This window comes from Gymnoscopelus braueri (genome assembly GCF_963280865.1).
Source record: "Gymnoscopelus braueri genome assembly, chromosome: 10".
Lineage (NCBI taxonomy): Eukaryota > Metazoa > Chordata > Actinopteri > Myctophiformes > Myctophidae > Gymnoscopelus > Gymnoscopelus braueri.
This window is the reverse complement of record NC_137611.1, coordinates 16,481,796-16,501,508: the sequence shown is the minus strand read 5'-3', so window position 1 is coordinate 16,501,508 and position 19,713 is coordinate 16,481,796. Positions and strand designations below refer to the sequence as shown.

Below are 19,713 nucleotides of genomic sequence, written 5' to 3'. Positions count from 1 at the left end.
CATACATGCACGATAATTAATATGATCCGACAATCCAACTACACAACAGCTGGTTCTGATCAAGCAGCATGGTTGTCTGAGAGCTGTGTTATTTGCTATAACAGCACAGCTAGGAGTTTTCATAGAGCTGATTTAAGTCATCATCATAACTTGAGGTCTCAGTGTTTAATTCACATTATGTACGGTAGTCAGATATGTATTAAAAAAAATCGTAAATATCATTTATATAATAAATTTACACAACTGTAATACATTACAAGTGTCATTTATAAATAACGTACATCTATAACCTAGCCTGGGTCTTGGAGTTACCATTACCCAGGTGAGTTCTGAAGAACTCCTGTATCTTTTTCCATAGCTGGACCTCGGCAGCCGCGTGCGACTTGGGCTCGCCCCCCCAAAGCGTGGGGGCACCCGCCGCACCGTGGAAACTGGAGGGGCAGTAGGGCCCGTAGGGTGGCTCCAGGTAATGCCCTGAGCCCGGATAACACGCCCTCTCAAAGTTCGCCTTCCCGTTACGGCTCAGTCTCTCCGCCATCTCCTCCACGTATCCGCGGCTGTCCCAGTTGAGGTCGTCGTCAGCGGCCACGAAGAGGAAGTGTCCCGCGGCTCGCTCGACGGGGATCAGGGACGCCTTGTTCTCCTCCGCCAGGGGGTCGTGTAAGCAGTGCTTGATGTTGAAGGCCCCCGTCTCGGTGGGTATGGCCTTGTGTATGTCGTGCAGCAAGGCAGTGTGGACCAGGCCGTTCTGGTAGTAGAGGGGGATGGCCACGTTGGCACTGCATCCGTTGATCCACACGGTGGCCTTGACGTCGGACAGGTACGTGGCGATGGACAGCGCCAGGTCTCCGCTCTTTGAGAGGGAGATTACGCCAACTCCACCGCTGTCCACCTGCCAGGAAACAAGAGAACATTAGAACCTACTAGTTCCAAAATCTCTCCTCTGGGAAAGGTTACTAGGCAATCATTTATAGTGTAGTTAATAATGATCAGATCAATCATTATGACTGATTTATACTGAAACTAGCATATCAACAAGCTCGAGCTTGTAGATATGATATTCTTGCACGCTATACCGGCGCACAGCTAAGACACTTCCGGTCGGGCGCCGGAAGTGTCGCTATTAAAATACGCGATTTAAAGCAAGAACCATAGGCGCGGGTTTTTAACTGTGGCGGATCCGTTATGGAGTTATGGAATTTCTGTTCTGTACCACTCGTCCTAGGATATCATAACGTCATAATAAAGGTAAGAATAACGTGGGGCGAAATTCCCCTTTATAGTCTGGTTCACTATGTAATTTTGTCGGATTTTTTTGAAGATTTGCAAAACTATACATTTTTGGAAAGGTTATTGTCTAAGGAATCAGAAAATCAATGTTTGCATTTGCCCAGATGTGTATATGGCGGCCATATTGGCAATTATAAAATGGCCACCCTAAAATGTACGTTTTTTAATATCTCGGCCTCTAAATAAGCTGGAACATTGATTTTAACTCTTAAACCTACATTTTCAGTGTCGAGGAATCCAATGGTGGTAATTATAAAGCTACAACACTTTACAATATTAACCCTTAGATGCATGACTGAGTCCAAAATGACCAGATGTGGTTGTTTTCTTGCAATATCTTTGTAATTAAAAAAACATTTATCAATTAATATTGAAGATTTGCAAAACTATACATTTTTGGAAAGGTTATTGTCTAAGGAATCATAAAATCAATGTTTGCATTTGCCCAGATGTCTGTGGCCATATTGGAATTGACAAAATGGCCGCCGTAAAATGTATGTTTTGTAATATCTTGGCTTCTAAATAAGATGGAACATTGTTTTTAATGGCTAAACCTACATTTTCAGGGTCAAGGAATCCAATGGTGCAAGTTATCATTTCATTTTTTGTAACATCCCATTGACATAATCCATCATATGGGTAAAAATAGCACAGCCCAGGCAGTCAGTCAGTCAGATACTAACTCAGTGTTCTTTTTATTTATTTTAACTGTGAACTTTGGATGTTTGTGTAACCATCTTAAACATCATGACATGTGTAATCTTAGACAGTCTCTATCCATCATCATCATCATCATCATCATCATCACTTTCGTGCATCACAGCTTGGGAATCATCATCGTTCTGGCACTGGCTGCTGCACTGACACATTTCAGTACAGGCTAAGTCCTTAGCTTTGCAGGAACATCTGCCAGAAGAACAGTCTGATTTGCACTTGCATTGAACCATCTCAAGGATGGCCTTTGGAGCTGGGAGGACCTCTGGGATTTTGCAGGGGATCCAGCTGTGGATCCTGCAGAGCAATGGCTGCTTGTGCCCATGCCCTTGTTTGGACATGGACTCTCAAAATGTGCTGTTTCAGAGCTCCAGGTGTTGGAGGGAGCTTGTCACTTTCTGCCCTGTGCTTGCAGAACAGATGCCATCGCAGTTCAGGGATTGTCTTGATGTTGATACCCTTGGGTGAGTAAGCTGCACATACAAAGGACTCCAGTGTTGACAGCATTCCTTCTGTCACTTCTGCTTCATCCAAAAGCATCTGCAGAGCTTTGATAATATCGCCATCCGTTTTGAGGTAGACCTGCAGCCAGGTTGCCTTGCTTATACGGGAGAACCTCCCTGTGTTGTCGGCCCCAGTGAATGCATGGAAGGCTGGCAAAGCCTTTGCTCTTTCTTTACCTAGAGCTCGCCACAATCTTCAATCTGCACAACACCAGAGGCCATAGAAATGGACGTGTTCATCAGCAGGAGGTCATAGTTTGCTGTGACTAGCACTAAAACGTCCGTATCTGGGGAGAAAAATACCAACAGTGCATCAGGTGGGTTTCGCTGTGAAGCCAGCACAGCCTGGTGGATCAGCAGTGTGTCTGCTTCTTCGTGGTTATTTTCTTCAAAGACCAGGTCTTTGTTGCTCCTGGTGTATCTAGAAGCAGACGTGATGATCAGCTTGGAGGATCCCCTGTTGTACTCTAGTGTTTTGGTATCAAGATAGTCAGTCAGATCAGCCTTCGTCTTGTCATGGGAGAGGAACCTGCTCATCGGGATGTGTTTGATGGTAGGCAAGGCAACCTGGCTGCAGGTCTACCTCAAAACGGATGAAGATGTTATCAATGCTCTACAGATGCTTTTGGATGAAGCAGAAGTGATGGAAGGAATGCTGTCAACACTGGAGTCCTTACAGCTTACTCACCCAAGGGTATCAACATCAAGACAATCCCTGAACTGCGATGGCATCTGTTCTGCAAACACAGGGCAGAAAGTGACAAGCTCCCTCCAACACCTGGAGCTCTGAAGCAGCACATCTTGAGAATCCATGTCCAAACAAGGGCATGGGCACAAGCAGCCATTAATATGCAGGATCCACAGTTGCATCCCCTGCAAAATGGGTACTTCAAACACTTGGATGGCATGCTGAAACCAACGACCACAGAGGTCCTCCCAGCCCAAAAGGCCATCCTTGAGATGGTTCAATGCAAGTGTAAATCTGACTGTTCTTCTGGCAGATGTTCCTGCAAAGCTAAGGACTTAGCCTATACTGAAATGTGTCATTGCAGCAGCCAGTGTCAGAACGATGACGATTCCCAAGCTGTGACGCACGAAAGTGATGATGATGATGATGCATAGACTGTCTAAGATTACACATGTCATGATGTTTAAGATGGTTACACAAACATCCAAAGTTCACAGTTAAAAGAAATAAAAAGAACACTGAGTTAGTATCTGACTGACTGCCTGGGCTGTGCTGTTTTTACCCATATGATGGATTATGTCAATGGGATGATACAAAAAATGAAATGATAACTTGCACCATTGGATTCCTTGACCCTGAAAATGTAGGTTTAGCCATTAAAAACAATGTTCCATCTTATTTAGAAGCCAAGATATTACAAGACATACATTTTACGGCGGCCATTTTGTCAATTCCAATATGGCCACAGACATCTGGGCAAATGCAAACATTGATTTTATGATTTCTTAGACAATAACCTTTCCAAAAATGTATAGTTTTGCAAATCTTCAATATGAATTGATAAATGTTTTTTAATTACAAAGATATTGCAAGAAAACAACCACATCTGGTCATTTTGGACTCAGTCATGCATCTAAGGGTTAATATTGTAAAGTTTTGTAGCTTTATAATTACCACCATTGGATTCCTCAACACTGAAAATGTAGGTTTAGGAGTTAAAATCAATGTTCCAGCTTATTTAGAGGCCGAGATATTAAAAAACGTACATTTTAGGGTGGCCATTTTGTAATTGCCAATATGGCCGCCATATACACATCTGGGCAAATGCAAACATTGATTTTCTGATTCCTTAGACAATAACCTTTCCAAAAATGTATAGTTTTGCAAATCTTCAAAAAAATCCGACAACATTGTAAATCTAAGCATAAGGAACCAGACTATTAACTCAATAGTATTTTCCTCTGGGTGATAGCCCATGTCAACAACATAATCTAGGTACAGCCCCTCTCCAAAACCTCACAGGTAAACACGAGTGGCACAACTTCATGTATAGACAAAACTGACAGATCAATTTTGGACTGAAATGTCCATTTATCACAACTAATAGAGAAAATGCTAAAGTACGTGGATTAAACAGTACTGTAAATGTAGGATTTTGACTGACAATTACAATTTGTGTAGGATGCAGTGTATGGGTGTCACAAATCTCAGAATTCACGCTTTGATTTGACTGTTGATTTTAAGGCCACAATCTCATTCAATGTATGCATACAATAGACAATTCTATTCTTTCACATCAAACAGCAGGTGCCATTCAAAGTCTTAATGCCGATTTTAAGGTCACACACTCGATTAGAGGTTTGCTCAGTTTGATCGGTTTTGAGACATTGCTAAGCAGCAAATAGATACAGTAACAAATGGCATTTTTCCATGTTATTGTCAGGCATTTAACCACTTGATCCCTAGCATATTCTGGGCATTTCAAAATAGGAGAACATTCTGGGAAAATAGCCGATGTACAAGCTCTAGGTACAGAGCTTGTAGATTGTGTTGCAAAATGTTTTGAGCTTGTAGATTGTGTTGCAAAATGTTTTGAGCTTGTAGATTGTGTTGCAAAATGTTTTGAGCTTGTAGACTGTGTTGCAAAATATTTTGAGCTTGTAGATTAGCTATATTCTGTGAAGAGATTTGTTGCGGGGGGGGGGGGGGGGGGTATAGATCCCTGGGGGTCTCCGGTCAATACTGTACAATTTAAGTGGTTAAGTTATACTGGAAATTGCCCAGGAGAGAATACATGTAACTGTATGAATGTTAGTACATGCATGCAACACAAAACCAGGGTGTCGAGGGCAAAATTATTCAGAGCATTTACAGCATCTCATTCAAGTTACATCAAAAGTAGAAAAGACCTTGGGCCGTGTTGTCAAAAACTGTATGGCTTCCTCAAAATAGTCCAGGTGGATCTCTTTCACTCGTTTTGGCTGGTCCTCGTATCCGTATATGGCCAGAGCCAGGACCACAAAGCCTCGGTTGGCCAGCAGACAGGCTCTCCTCTCAGACAGACCGCCTCCAAAAGTGTACAAGTCTAGAACCGCAGGGAAAGGACCTTCACCTGGGAGGGAAAATGTACAATGTTATTTACATAAGCACAGTACAGTGAGTAGACTGAAACGGTGCCATCTTATAATAATGAGCTTTAGTGAGAACCAATTATATGAAGATAGGTGAAGATAGGTTGAACAATTGCTGATACCGATGCAATTAAAAATTCTAATAATTTGCATATATACTTATTGGTAGATGCGATATATCGGTCTGGATATAGTCGTTCCTCAACACAATAATCAAGGCAAGAGCGAGAGAGTGAGAGCGAGAGCGAGAGCGAGAGCGAGAGCGAGAGCGAGAGCGAGAGAGAGAGAGAGACTAACCAGGAGGAGTAAAGAGGATTCCACGGATACTCTTCCCCGTAACGGGAACGCGACTCACGCCGTCGCCAAGCAGGTGTCTCTCGTTGGTCACCTCTGCCAAAACCCTGCCGTCCCCCTCCCCGTCGTGGACCGAGAACATGACGTGATGGGGATTCCGAGCGTCGCTCTTGGAGAACTTGACGTGAGGGGCGTCGGCTCTCAGCGACCACAGCAGGCCCATGGGCTCCACGCCGCTGTAGCTGCCCCCCAGGGAGGAGTGCCTCTCCAGGTCCACCTCCCCCGCCTCGTCGGCCCGGTAGGTGGCCGAGGAGCAGAACGACACCCCCTTGTCGTCCGTGGACCTGGCCCTCATGGTGACCAGCTGCTTGGACCTCAGCCCGGACACCGTCACTCTGACGGGCTCGTCGAACAGGCACTTGATGCGGGGCAGAAGCTTCAGTCTGACCTGCGAGCACATCCTGGCCTGGTACAGACAGACCAGAACGGGATGGCACAGGCTGTTTTAAAAGTCTAATTCAAAACACATTCAAAGTGAATGGCAAATGGCTCTTCCAGTAAATTGAAATATCAGTTAATCCATTATAAGACCTGAGGCCGATTCTACAAAGTGTCTTCTAAATCCTAACAGTTTTTTGAAAAAACCTATGTTGTTATATCAGTGGTTCTTAAACGTATTAATGTCAAGGACCCCCAAAATGATATGTATTTGGCCGCGGACCACCATCTCAAAATATTTTGTTCCAGGGACCCCCAGAAGCAAGATTTGAGTTACAAATGTTCACTTCAAAAAACATATATAAAGATTTGCACAAAATGTCACATTTTTTCAAAAATAGCTGATCTACAAGCTCGTAGCGCGGCAATGAGCTTGTATATCTGTTATTTTTGAATAGTCCAGACTCCAATTCAACCCTCTTTAGATATTGCAGTTGTGCAGTGTACTGTATATACAGTAGTCCTGGCTCTTTCGTGAGAATCTTCGCAAAATTTTAATGTTGGGGCAATTCAAGCACAGTACCAATTTTATTACAGCACCTGCGTCACTGCGTGGACCTTGTTGAAAGTCACTCATCCTAACTTGAACTTGTGTCAGTTATTACTGGGAATATAGCCATAATACATATAAACAGAGCAGTTCCACACAATAGCGGAGAGCTCTGTACCCTTGAACTATATTATATTTACAGAGATATAAAATGAGCCACTGCAAACAATGTGTTGTTTTTTTATATTCTACAAAGCAGGTAAAGGAGTGTACTTTGAACTTTGGAGCCCTGATTTAAAGCAACAAATAGCCTGCTCTATACAATGCCAACACTATACAATATGCCCAGGTAAAACATAGCTTAAGCAGCCTGTTTGGTCAATATTATTTGGTTATGTTCTTCTTATACTTTGTGTGAAAATAGGCAATGGTTATGAATGCATTGTAACCAGTGGTGGAAAGTAACTAAGTACATGTACTCAAGTACCATTTTGAGGTATTTGTACTTTATCCAATTATTTTACTTCTACTCCACTACATCACAGAGTCAAATATTGTACTTTTACTCCACTACAAAACTTTAGTTACTAGTTACTTTGTAGATTTTGATTATTATTACAAAACATGCATTAAGTAACCACTTCAGTCCTATATACATTTCGGCCATTTGTAACTAGTACACACAAAGTAACTAGTAACTAAAGTTTTCAAATAATTGTAGTGGAGTAAAAAGTACAATATTTACCAGACTGAGATGTAGTGGAGTAGAAGTAAAAGTATTGAAAATTGGACATACTCAAGTAAAGTAAAAAGTACCTCAACATTGTACTTAAGCACTTGAGTAAATGTAGTTACTTTCCACCACTGGAGGTGTCGTGCCTTTTTTGCAACTAGTTTTTTTAAATCGGCAAAGTTTTGACCACTTATCATTCTGTCCAATGGGGATTGTTCCGTTTAGTTATCAATAGTCGTAATTACAAATCGAGTGGTGATAAATGACCCATAGCGTCTATAAATGTATGATCTTAATGATCTTTAGTCCTCTGTCTGTTGTATTGAACTAACCTTAGCAGTGATTGCTAACTGTCTGCAGGACGTTCTTTACTTTACATAATTCTTCATTCAACAACCACAGTTAAGTTCGTATATAGTTTAAATAGAATCATAATTGTGTGACGGTTGCATTTACAGACTCACCGAAAGTTGTAAGCAGACAGAAACTCTGTTCCTGCAGAGTACAAGGTTTATTTTATACATCAACAAATCCCTATCGACACAGGAGCATTATGGGTAATGTAGTTCACCCGGTATAGCCACATGAGTTCTTCTACAATTTTAATAAACATTGGTGTTTGATTTTAATGTCTCATTAAAGCAAATTGTAATAATAGTGATTTGTTAATAATCTGTTATAATAATTAACTATTATATATATATAGCCAAATATAATAATATATGGAGCAAGTGCATCAAAAATAAATAAATAATGATAATAGCCTAATAATAATATTAGCTTAATAATAATAATAATAATAATAATAATAATAATAAATGTTTTTCAGTTCACAATTGATGTTCTGTATCTCCTGTCCTCTCTCTCCATTACAACATAAGGTCATTTCATTGATTGTTTTTTTATAAAACAGACTAGAGTGGGAAATGCTTTCACCCGTTAATTTCTTCAAATGTATTACACACAGTCACACACACACACACACACACACACACACACACACACACACACACACACACACACACACACACACACACACACACACACACACACACACGCGCGCGTGCGGTCCTTGAGGTTTTATAATAGGACATTGTGTACCTGTGGTGGGCACCGGTACACAGGAAGGAGCTGCCTTGCTGAGCAGACAGACAGGAAAAGCTGTGGATCAGATAAGGCTAAAAGCTAATGGTACACACCTAGAATACCAATGCTCTGCCTCTGCTGCCTGGCTCTACTGCTACTGTCTGGAGTGGAATGATGCTGTACATGTAATAAGACTCTTTATCTTGTTCACATGTGCATCTGTATGTTATATGTACAGCACAGGTGACAAATTAAAGGAAACCCATCTATAACTGAATGGAGAAATATAAATACAGATGTTTCCAAACATGATATAACCTCTTAAACTTAAACCTTTGTTGACCTGGGTCCCCCAAGGGTCTATACTCTGCCCCTCCCTTTCCCCCCTTCTACACCAAATGTCTTTGCAGAAAACAAGGCCAGAAAAGGGACACTAGGGTTCTTGTGGTTAAGCAATTAAAATCCTATCATGCTCCATCCTCTGTATACAAATGGTGAGGAGGCCCGGTTGACCTCGATTTTGGATCAAGATGGCAAGGCAAGTTTATTCATATAGCACATTACAACAACCAGCTTAATGGCCTTGTGGTTAAAGTGTGGTCGCCCTGAGACTGGGGGAGGTCAGGGTCAGGGTTCAATCCCCGGCCGAGTCCTATACCAAGGACTATAAAAATGGTACTAATGCTTCCCTGCTTGGCACTCAGCATCAAGGTCTGGATTGGGGGTGACGACGCGGGTCCCTGCTAGCGTCATATCCAGGGTGTGTACTTGTACATCAAGCTGCCTCACGCTACAGAAACAGGAGACAGGCTCCTGACCTGAACCGCTGATTACATTTAAAAAATAAGACAATGTGTTGGAAAAATGTCAATAAACATAAAGTAAAAATAAATAAATAAGACAATTCAAAGTGCTTTACACAAGACATTAAGTGCAAAAGGAACACATTATGAAATGACATTTGATTACAATAAAAATAGTTACTAAAGATAAAAGGCAGCAGCAAACAAAAAAGTCTTCAGCTTTGATTAAAAACAAAAAACGACTTCAAGTGACTGAGAATGTCAGGGGGTGTTATAGCAATCAGTGTGTAAACCGCTCATTACATAGACAAATGCACATCTTACATTCCATTGGTGCAAAAACATGCTCTGGGCAACAGAAATGTGGAAAGAAGGGATATTGTCATATGAGTTATTATACTGCCCTTGCAACACGTGCCTATGTGAAGCTAGACAGCTAGTTAACAATCCTGGGATCCTCCAATAAACAAACAAGGCTTGACTTTTCTTGGTAATTTACTGAAGTCTCTGCAGGGTATTTTTGGTTGTAAAACTGAAACAGTACAGAAATAGACAGAAATACACATATATATGAATTAGTATGCATATAAGTATACATAAATTGTAAGTAGTTGCATTTGAACCAGTTACACAAAGTTACAAACACAGAATGCAGCCACTGCAGCAACAAGCTAACATGGAATGCAGAGCACATGTGCTTACACAACTAACAAACAAACAATTAGCCTAGTCTACACAGAAAGTTGCAAACATCAAATCTTACATGAAATGCAATCATTACACCGATTAACTACAACTTAGATGTACTTACAGACAAATAATGTCCAAGGCAAAAACGTTTTAAGATTATTCTCATCAGACCACAAGCACAGCTCACTGTTCACTGGAGAAATGCTGGCTTCACTGAGTGCATTTTACTTTCATTTTCGTTTTTATACTTTTTTACCTCCACCACTAGATGGCAGTACAAATACTATGATCTGTTACAAAGAACATTACCTTTTAGCTTAACTTATTGACTTATTAAATGACAGAATTATTTTAACATTTTTAAACTTTGAATCTTAAACAATCTGCCATTTGGAGGCAGCACACTCCCCGCTTTGGTACAATAACGTTGTACCATTACAGATCAACCTTAAGGGAATGTCCTTGGCTGCAATAGCAACATAAAAGTTCTTTCAAGAAGTCTCCTGTGACAGAAGGACTACAATCTCTGAGACTGGCCTCAGAAACATCTTGACAGCTCCATCCTTCAGAGCATTGGTGAGATTGTCAGTTGGCATGGATTCAATCAACTCAGAGTGAGCTGCTCTGGTAGACATGTAGGTAAGGTGTACAGCCCAGCATTTGCTGTCTGCACTACTTCCTCTCGTATGACGTGTCATGCTGGTCCGGGGTTCAAAGACACCAACACCAACATTGGTAAAAAGGGGGCTTTAGCGGGGGTCTGTCCATAGGCAAGTCTTTGGCTTGTGACAGCTCACTTACACTAATTGTGTCTAGGTAACGTTTCCATCCTTCGCTTCCTGTGTTGTCTGAGGTCCCTCTGAAGGATGTAGACACATGGATGAGGTGTCCTGTTGTTCGACAGAGTATTCTCCAGCTTGAGAATCGCTTGAAATGTTCAGGGCTCAACTGAGACTTGAAGGCTTTGGTACTCAGAGTTGTGACTTCAGGCTGAATCTCAGTGCCAGCTTCTGGCTCAACAAGGTTGAAGAGGCTGTATTCAGATGTGTCCTTTGTGTTGGACTGTGACAAGAAGGCAGGGCCTGAGAACCAACTGCTACGTTGTGCATCGGCTGTCTGTATAGACCTGGTGGCTTGGTCTGCAGGGATCGCATCCGTAGCAACATAGGACCACTGGTCAGGGTGTGTGGATCCTCTAATCCGAGTTACCCGATTGCTGTCGTTGTCTTGGTAGACGTGTTTGTCCATGATGTCCAGGAATGTTCTGTCATCCATGGATAGTACTGGTTTGTCGTCATCCTTGGACTGTTCGAACACCGAGCATCTGAGGTTGTCTGTCCTCTCTGTGGGGCCTGCATCTTCCTTACAGGCTGTAGAGGTGGAACCAGGATGCTGTGTCATACTACTGTAGCCTTCCATCACTTGGATGTCTTTTGGGTATGGGTTGAAACAGGATGTGTGACAATTTTGCTGCACGTTTTCTTTGTAGACACTGACCTCTGATGGTTTGTGGACTGTCCCCAAGCACACTTCACCCACGATGACCGATTCTAGGTCTAGCCGCTGCGTGTAAGGAGCATTGTGGGGCCCGTTTATTTGCTCTCGCACCTTGTGCACCCCTAAGATGTCTTTTCCTAAGAGCAAAAGGATTGGAGCGTCTGGGTCCACAGGATGAATCTTCTCGGCAACTGGCTGTATGTGGGAGTGACAATGTGCGATTTCTGGTGAGGGTATCTCCGTCGTATCATCAGGAACAATGTCACACTCGATTAGGGTTGGTAGAGGAAGTTGTAGAACAGGGGGCTCCTGGTCTTCAACTTCCTCTACCAACCCTAATCGAGTGTGACATTGTGACACATTGACTCTCCTCAGCTACCTTGTAGGCTGCGGCTTCGGCGGAGGCAGCAGCAGCAGCCCTCTGAGACTGGAGAACATGGAGATTGGCGTCAAGATCAGCCTTCTGTTTTTCACGTTCAGCCTTGTGTACAGCCTTTTGTTTTTCACGTTCAGCCTTGTGTACAGCCTTTTGTTTTTCACGTTCAGCCTTGTGTACAGCCTTTTGTTTTAGAAGATTGGCCTCAACATCAGCCTTTTGTTTAAGAAGATTGGCCTCAACATCAGCCTTTTGTTTAAGAAGATCGGCCTCAACATCAGCCTTTTGTTTTTCAAGTTCAGCCTTTTGCTTCATCACTGCGGCTTGTTTTTCAGCAAATGCCACTTCAGCCTGAGCAGCCTTTGCCTTAGCCTTTGCTTTAAGGTATGAAGACGATATTGAGGATCGTGATGACTTACTGGATGCCTTACAGGATGCTTCAGGTTTCGATTTGACTGACTGGTGAGAAGACTTGTGAGACGACTTGTGAGAAGACTGGTGAGAAGACTTGTGAGAAGACTGGTGAGAAGACTTGTGAGACGACTTGTGAGAAGACTTGACGGAATCTGCTTGGAATGCCTCATGCTCCTCCTGTTGTCTCGTTAGTGTCAGGATTTCCAAATCCTCCTTCTCCTCCTCTTGATCATCATTAGCATCCAATGTGTATTTCTTTCCTGAGCATGTACTCATGATTGCTGATTATAATCTTGTATGCTTGAGCCCGCTGTGCTTCTTGTCTTTTTACTATACTGCCCTTGCAACACGTGCCTATGTGAAGCTAGACAGCTAGTTAACAATCCTGGGATCCTCCAATAAACAAACAAGGCTTGACTTTTCTTGGTAATTTACTGAAGTCTCTGCAGGGTATTTTTGGTTGTAAAACTGAAACAGTACAGAAATAGACAGAAATACACATATATATGAATTAGTATGCATATAAGTATACATAAATTGTAAGTAGTTGCATTTGAACCAGTTACACAAAGTTACAAACACAGAATGCAGCCACTGCAGCAACAAGCTAACATGGAATGCAGAGCACATGTGCTTACACAACTAACAAACAAACAATTAGCCTAGTCTACACAGAAAGTTGCAAACATCAAATCTTACATGAAATGCAATCATTACACCGATTAACTACAACTTAGATGTACTTACAGACAAATAATGTCCAAGGCAAAAACGTTTTAAGATTATTCTCATCAGACCACAAGCACAGCTCACTGTTCACTGGAGAAATGCTGGCTTCACTGAGTGCATTTTACTTTCATTTTCGTTTTTATACTTTTTTACCTCCACCACTAGATGGCAGTACAAATACTATGATCTGTTACAAAGAACATTACCTTTTAGCTTAACTTATTGACTTATTAAATGACAGAATTATTTTAACATTTTTAAACTTTGAATCTTAAACAATCTGCCATTTGGAGGCAGCACAGTTATCCTTCACAATAATTCTCCACAAGTGAGCGAGCTGCATGTGTGGGCATTTTTCTTGAGTCCACTTGTAGAGGGAAAGGTCACTGCAAATCAATACAAATGTATCCTGAGTGATCACCTACCTTTAGGCCTATAACGAAACATTTCTATCCTTAACAGTAGAGTTCCAAAGACTTGTAGAATCTATATGACGGTGTGCATTGAAACGGTTCTGCCTAGTGGTGGCCCAACACAACACCTTACTAAAACACTTAATGTTCATGAATATGATTTATTTCCTTTAACCCATTAAAACCGGGAAAGCATCTGTGTCATTTCAGATTGTAGCTATATAAAGCAACATGCGTTTTTCAGAAAACTCTTAGGATTTAGGACAGTGATTTAGAACGGTGGTCCTCAAAAATAGCAAATCTACAAGCTCACAGCGTGTCACTTCGTGCCGCGCTGCAAACTTGTACATCTGCTATTTTTGAAATTTCTTGAAAAATCTTGAAAGCGTTTTAAAACTGTTGAATCATTTTGCATTTGTTTTAACACAAATCTTCTCTTCTGGGGGTCCCTGAAGTGCATCCACCTATGTACTGTAGATGCACGACAGCTTAACAACACTGTAGAGCTCAAGGCCCTGATGTTAGATAGGAGGGTGTGGAGGGCAGCGATTCAGGAGTCCCGAGTTGGTGTTGGCTAGACCACACCATGTCCCTGGCACAAAACATTTTCAGATGGGGGGGTCTGCTGCAAAATGTATAGAAATGTGAGGGTACTTAGCACGAAAAAGTTAGAGAACTACTGGTTTGAACAACAAAACCAGTCCTATCGTCTTCCTGTGTCATCCCACAACTAAGTCCTTTATCTCTGTCTCCTTGTTTTCTTCTCTCTCCCACGGTCTGTCTTGCTCACCCCATGATTTTCAATGTCTTTCTCTCTCTCTCTCTCTCTCTCTCTGCCTTGCCTTGCATGCAGGGTGTTCTGTTCTAACCGAAATGATGCAGTCATGATGCTTGTTAGAGCACCGTGTTCCCCATTCCCTTTTATCTGATGTCCTTTGCTTCACTGGAGACGGTGTCTGCTGCGTGCATGCGACAGAAGATGAGAGTGCAGGCACAGACTGTGGACGCATACATACATCTGTAGATGATGTGTTGGAAAAAGCAGGGTACAAATTAATACAAGACGACTAGGAAGAGGAGAGGAGGAGGAGAGGAGAGGAGAGGAGAGGAGAGGAGAGGAGAGGAGAGGAGAGGAGAGGAGAGGAGAGGAGACAAAAATATCCTCATTAATTTTCCTCCACCTCTTAAGGGTGGGTGAGGCATGCAGACTGAGTTCATTTGAGGTGTGGATGGCAAACACATCTCAAAGGAATAAAGTTCAGAGGAAACTAGTTTAATGCAATAAAGCATGCAAAGTAAATGTTTTTTCCTTTAGTCCATTACAGACTGACTGCCACCCAAAAAACTGTCAGCATAGTAGTCAGTATTTACGTATTTCATCAACCATGAAAGCAAGGCAAGCTTATTTGTATAGAATGTTTCCTACACAAAGGTAATCAATGTGCTTTTTAAAAAAGGCATAAAAGGCCGTAGCAAGTCAGATGCCATCCTCCACTTCGCTGGGGTTCCTCTGACACTCATTGACACAATCGGGTGGATCGTTCAAACACATTTATAGCAGAGAGGTTACAAGCCAGAGCAGATGGACATGCTGTCATGGCAGAGGTTCTCCCTGCATGGGTCTTGAGTGTGTGTGTGTGTGTGTGTGTGTGTGTGTGTGTATGTGTGTGTGTGTGTGTGTGTGTGTGTGTGTGTGTGTGTGTGTGTGTGTGTGTGTGTGTGTGTGTGTGTGTGTGTGTGTGTGTGTGTGTGTGTGTGTGTGTGTGTGTGTGTGTGTGTGTGTGTGTGTGTGTGTGTGTGTGTGTGTGGGGGGATGACTGATTTATGCTGTGTGCATCGATCAACAGGTGTGCAGTCAGTAGTTTGAACTCAGGCCAGGTGTGACTGCTTGACCCATTCAATCCGGTAACGCATCTCTGTCATTTTCGATTTCTTTGGCTATTCAAAAATAGCAGATGTACAAGCTCATATCTGTTTTTTTTAAAAATCGTGACAATTTGTGCAAATCTTTGCATATATATTTTTTAAAGCGAACATCTGTAACTCAAACCTTTGCTTCTGGGGGTCCCTGGAACAAAATATTTTTACAAATGTTTGCTTTAGAAAATATTTATTCAAAGTTTCGCACACATTTTCACGATTTAAAAAAAATATCCTCTAATCTCTGCAACTGTATAGTTAGAGATGACAATAGGCTGACTTTATTGTCTTGTCATGACTACTAAACATTTGACCTGAATCCGCCACAATTTCTGGCTTAGCTTTTAGCTTTCAGAGACAGGGGAGCACTAATATTCATCCTTTCTTCCTACATCAAAACCCATCTCAGTTTTGTCTTTGTTTAGAGAAAGGACATTATGGCGCACATCCAGCCACTGATTTTTGTGCAATGCACTGACAGTATGACAGTGGTTCTCAACCTTTTCTGGATGAGGGCCCACTCGAAAATCTTGATAGTGTTCGTGGCCCACCCATCTCTGACCACTTAACACGGCAGCCATCTGACCACTTAACACAATGTGACGCTTTGTGAGCTTGTAGATCAACAATCTTCTCATGCCACACTGGTGTGCTGTGCAGCGCAACTATAAATCTGGCTTAATCAAATCCTTGCTGTCTGATCCTAGTCATATAGTGACCAAAATGTCAGTCTAAATGCCAGAGTAAAATGATTCATTTTTTAATAGACAGAGTAGTTTGCCCGCTCGTCTCTGTTAATCATCGGTTTACGGGGAAGAATGTGACGTCTCACCCGAAATGAAACCCGAAAAGTATACACTGAAGAAGAGTGAGTAATAAAAGTGTGAAATTGAGGTGTGAAGAAAGGTAGCTCTAGAGAGAAAAAAAGAAGTAGCATTACGTTAAACCCACACAGCTCCGTTTTTAAACACGACAGATCATTTAACTTGGGATGAAGCTTTTAAAATGTCGTGGACAATTACAGGGCAGTCAATCATACTGTCAGTCACCCACAGCACTGTGGATTTGAGAGCATATCAGCTGTAGGCCTACTGGGGCGGCTATAGCTGAGTGGTTAGTGAGCCCGCCTAGGGAGCCAGAGGTCCAGGTTGCCCCAGGTTCGATTCCAGGCCAGGCCAGCATATGTGTCGATAAAATTACATTTGTCCCTGAGCAAGACTCTTAACCCCTAATTGCTCACAGGTTCTCATTGGAAACAAGACCGCAAGGACTTTCATGAACGACCTGTTAAAAGGAATTATCCTTATCCTTGCCTAGAGAGACAAAACGAGCTATTTGAAATGTACAGTACTGTGTGAGAAGAAAAATGACTTCCAAATTGATCTTCTGTCCAACCAAAAGCACTGCTGAGGTGGCAGTGGTGTAAAGTACATTTACTCAAGTATTGTACTTAAAGGTAGGGTAAGTGATATTTTTTGGTTAAAACAAAAAGTATTTTGTTAAAAGGTTAAAATACTATATTCTGATAGTAATCATTGCTATAGAGTGTTTCTTCAGTAACAGATGTCTCCCTGTCTCTCCAGCTCTTTAATAAACAGAAAATACATTTTTCGGTAGGTGTCAAAATCTCAGCCAATCAGGAGAAAGTACCCATTTTTAAGCTTAATTTGTATAGTGTTCCAGTTCCAATTTTGCCTGCTCATTTCTTAGTGTCATCACTTCCAATTTCACTTGTTTAATCTGTATCCTGATTGAGTTCTCTGTCCTGGTTGGATAAAATTGGAAATGAAACTGAAACTGAAACGAAAATGCATTTTCTGTTTAATAAAGAGGTGGAGAGACAAGGAGACTCCTAATACTGAACAAACACTCTATAGCAATGAGTACTATCAGAATATAGAGCTATTTAACAATTATTTTAACCAACGCAAATCACTTACCCTACCTTTAAGTACAATTTTGAGGTATTTGTACTTTACTTGAGTATTTCCAATTTTCAATACCTTTACTTCTACTCCTCTACATCTCAGAGGCAAATATTGTACTTTTTAACTCCACTACAAGCATTTGAAGACTTTAGTTACTAGTTACTTTGTAGATTTAGATTATTATTACAAAACATACATTAACCAATTCAGCCCAAATGGAAAATAGCCGATCAACAAGATCACAATGCGTCTCCGTGCAACACGTTGTGAGCTTGTAGATCTGCTATTTTCCAAAGATTTTTTATACATTTTAGAAATTTGAAAACTTGTGAAATGGAACATTCTGCATAATGAGTACTTTTTACTTTTGTAAGTAAATTTTGATGCCAATACCTTTTGTACTTTTACTCAAATACATTTTGATAACAGGACCTTCACTTCTATTAAAAAAATGGCTACAATATAACATGACACTTATTACGGTATACTAGAAAGAACAAAGTTCACACCCTCTCCAACTACAATTTACCTTTCAAAGTCTTGTATTTATTTACCTGACAGTTCTGGCACAATTCAGAGGAATAGTGACAGTGCTGTCTGTGGAAGCAGTGGTCCACACGATTATATTATATCTCTCCAGCAGAGGGCAGTGTATGGGGGAGACTGACTCAGTAGTCACCACAATGCAACAGTGGTCCAGTGCAGTGGTTCTCAACCTTTTCAGGCCGCGTCTTCGACCCCCCAAAATAATCATATTTGAACTGGGGACCCCCCACCCTGTTAAGCAATTGGAATTGTAAGAGCTGAGGCATTACATTTTGTTTGACTCAGTTCCATAGATAAATATTGTGAAAATAGCAAGTTGTGAGCTTGTAGATCTGCTATTTTCGCAATATTTGCCTCTTATATTATTTGACAATTTGGCCAATGTTTATATAATATAGTTTGTTGACTACTTTTCTGGTATTCAAAAGGTCTGAAAAGTCCTTAATTATTGTCACTTCACTGATCTGGGGACCCCCTCCCCTTAAAATCATGTGAAAAATCAGTATACTACATGCATAGGCTACATGAATGTAGACACACTAATGTTCACCTGCCATTCTGCACTGAATTTATGCTGTGGTGATGTCCTGAGACCTGGCTGTGAGTGGTTAGTGAGCCCGCCTAGGGAGCCAGAGGTCCAGGTTGCCCCAGGTTCGATTCCAGGCCAGGCCAGCATATGTGTCGATAAAATTACATTTGTCCCTGAGCAAGACTCTTAACCCCTAATTGCTCACAGGTTCTCATTGGAAACAAGACCGCAAGGACTTTCATGAACGACCTGTTAAAAGGAATTATCCTTATCCTTGCCTAGAGAGACAAAACGAGCTATTTGAAATGTACAGTACTGTGTGAGAAGAAAAATGACTTCCAAATTGATCTTCTGTCCAACCAAAAGCACTGCTGAGGTGGCAGTGGTGTAAAGTACATTTACTCAAGTATTGTACTTAAAGGTAGGGTAAGTGATATTTTTTGGTTAAAACAAAAAGTATTTTGTTAAAAGGTTAAAATACTATATTCTGATAGTAATCATTGCTATAGAGTGTTTCTTCAGTAACAGATGTCTCCCTGTCTCTCCAGCTCTTTAATAAACAGAAAATACATTTTTCGGTAGGTGTCAAAATCTCAGCCAATCAGGAGAAAGTACCCATTTTTAAGCTTAATTTGTATAGTGTTCCAGTTCCAATTTTGCCTGCTCATTTCTTAGTGTCATCACTTCCAATTTCACTTGTTTAATCTGTATCCTGATTGAGTTCTCTGTCCTGGTTGGATAAAATTGGAAATGAAACTGAAACTGAAACGAAAATGCATTTTCTGTTTAATAAAGAGGTGGAGAGACAAGGAGACTCCTAATACTGAACAAACACTCTATAGCAATGAGTACTATCAGAATATAGAGCTATTTAACAATTATTTTAACCAACGCAAATCACTTACCCTACCTTTAAGTACAATTTTGAGGTATTTGTACTTTACTTGAGTATTTCCAATTTTCAATACCTTTACTTCTACTCCTCTACATCTCAGAGGCAAATATTGTACTTTTTAACTCCACTACAAGCATTTGAAGACTTTAGTTACTAGTTACTTTGTAGATTTAGATTATTATTACAAAACATACATTAACCAATTCAGCCCAAATGGAAAATAGCCGATCAACAAGATCACAATGCGTCTCCGTGCAACACGTTGT

At 41.2% G+C, this 19,713-nt stretch overlaps 1 protein-coding gene across 2 annotated transcripts; it reads right to left on the bottom strand.

Annotated features, from left to right (window-relative positions):
* Positions 1-214: 214 nt before the first annotated feature.
* Positions 215-8,160, bottom strand: LOC308092872 (acyl-coenzyme A thioesterase 1-like). Of its 2 annotated transcripts, none has more exons than XM_080438978.1 (4): positions 8,086-8,160; positions 5,904-6,366; positions 5,385-5,587; positions 215-892 (listed from the first exon to the last, which is right to left on the bottom strand). In XM_080438978.1, the coding sequence occupies exons 1-4, from the start codon at positions 8,143-8,145 to the stop codon at positions 284-286; spliced, it is 1,335 nt and encodes a 444-aa protein (XP_080295104.1). In that variant the 5' UTR covers positions 8,146-8,160; the 3' UTR covers positions 215-283. The 2 variants fall into 2 exon arrangements, with proteins under 2 accessions (XP_080295104.1, XP_080295105.1); XM_080438979.1 differs by having other exon boundaries at positions 5,904-6,400; positions 8,086-8,103.
* Between the last annotated feature and the right edge of the window lie 11,553 nt (positions 8,161-19,713).

Coding starts and splice junctions, on each gene's coding strand:
- LOC308092872 (XM_080438978.1), bottom strand. CDS start 8,145: ATGTATAAAATAAACCTTGTACTCTGCAGGAACAGAGTTTCTGTCTGC. Junction 6,367..8,085: donor CTGTCTGCTTACAACTTTCG/GTGAGTCTGTAA, acceptor TGTCTGTACCAG/GCCAGGATGTGCTCGCAGGT. Junction 5,588..5,903: donor AATCCTCTTTACTCCTCCTG/GTTAGTCTCTCT, acceptor TTTCCCTCCCAG/GTGAAGGTCCTTTCCCTGCG.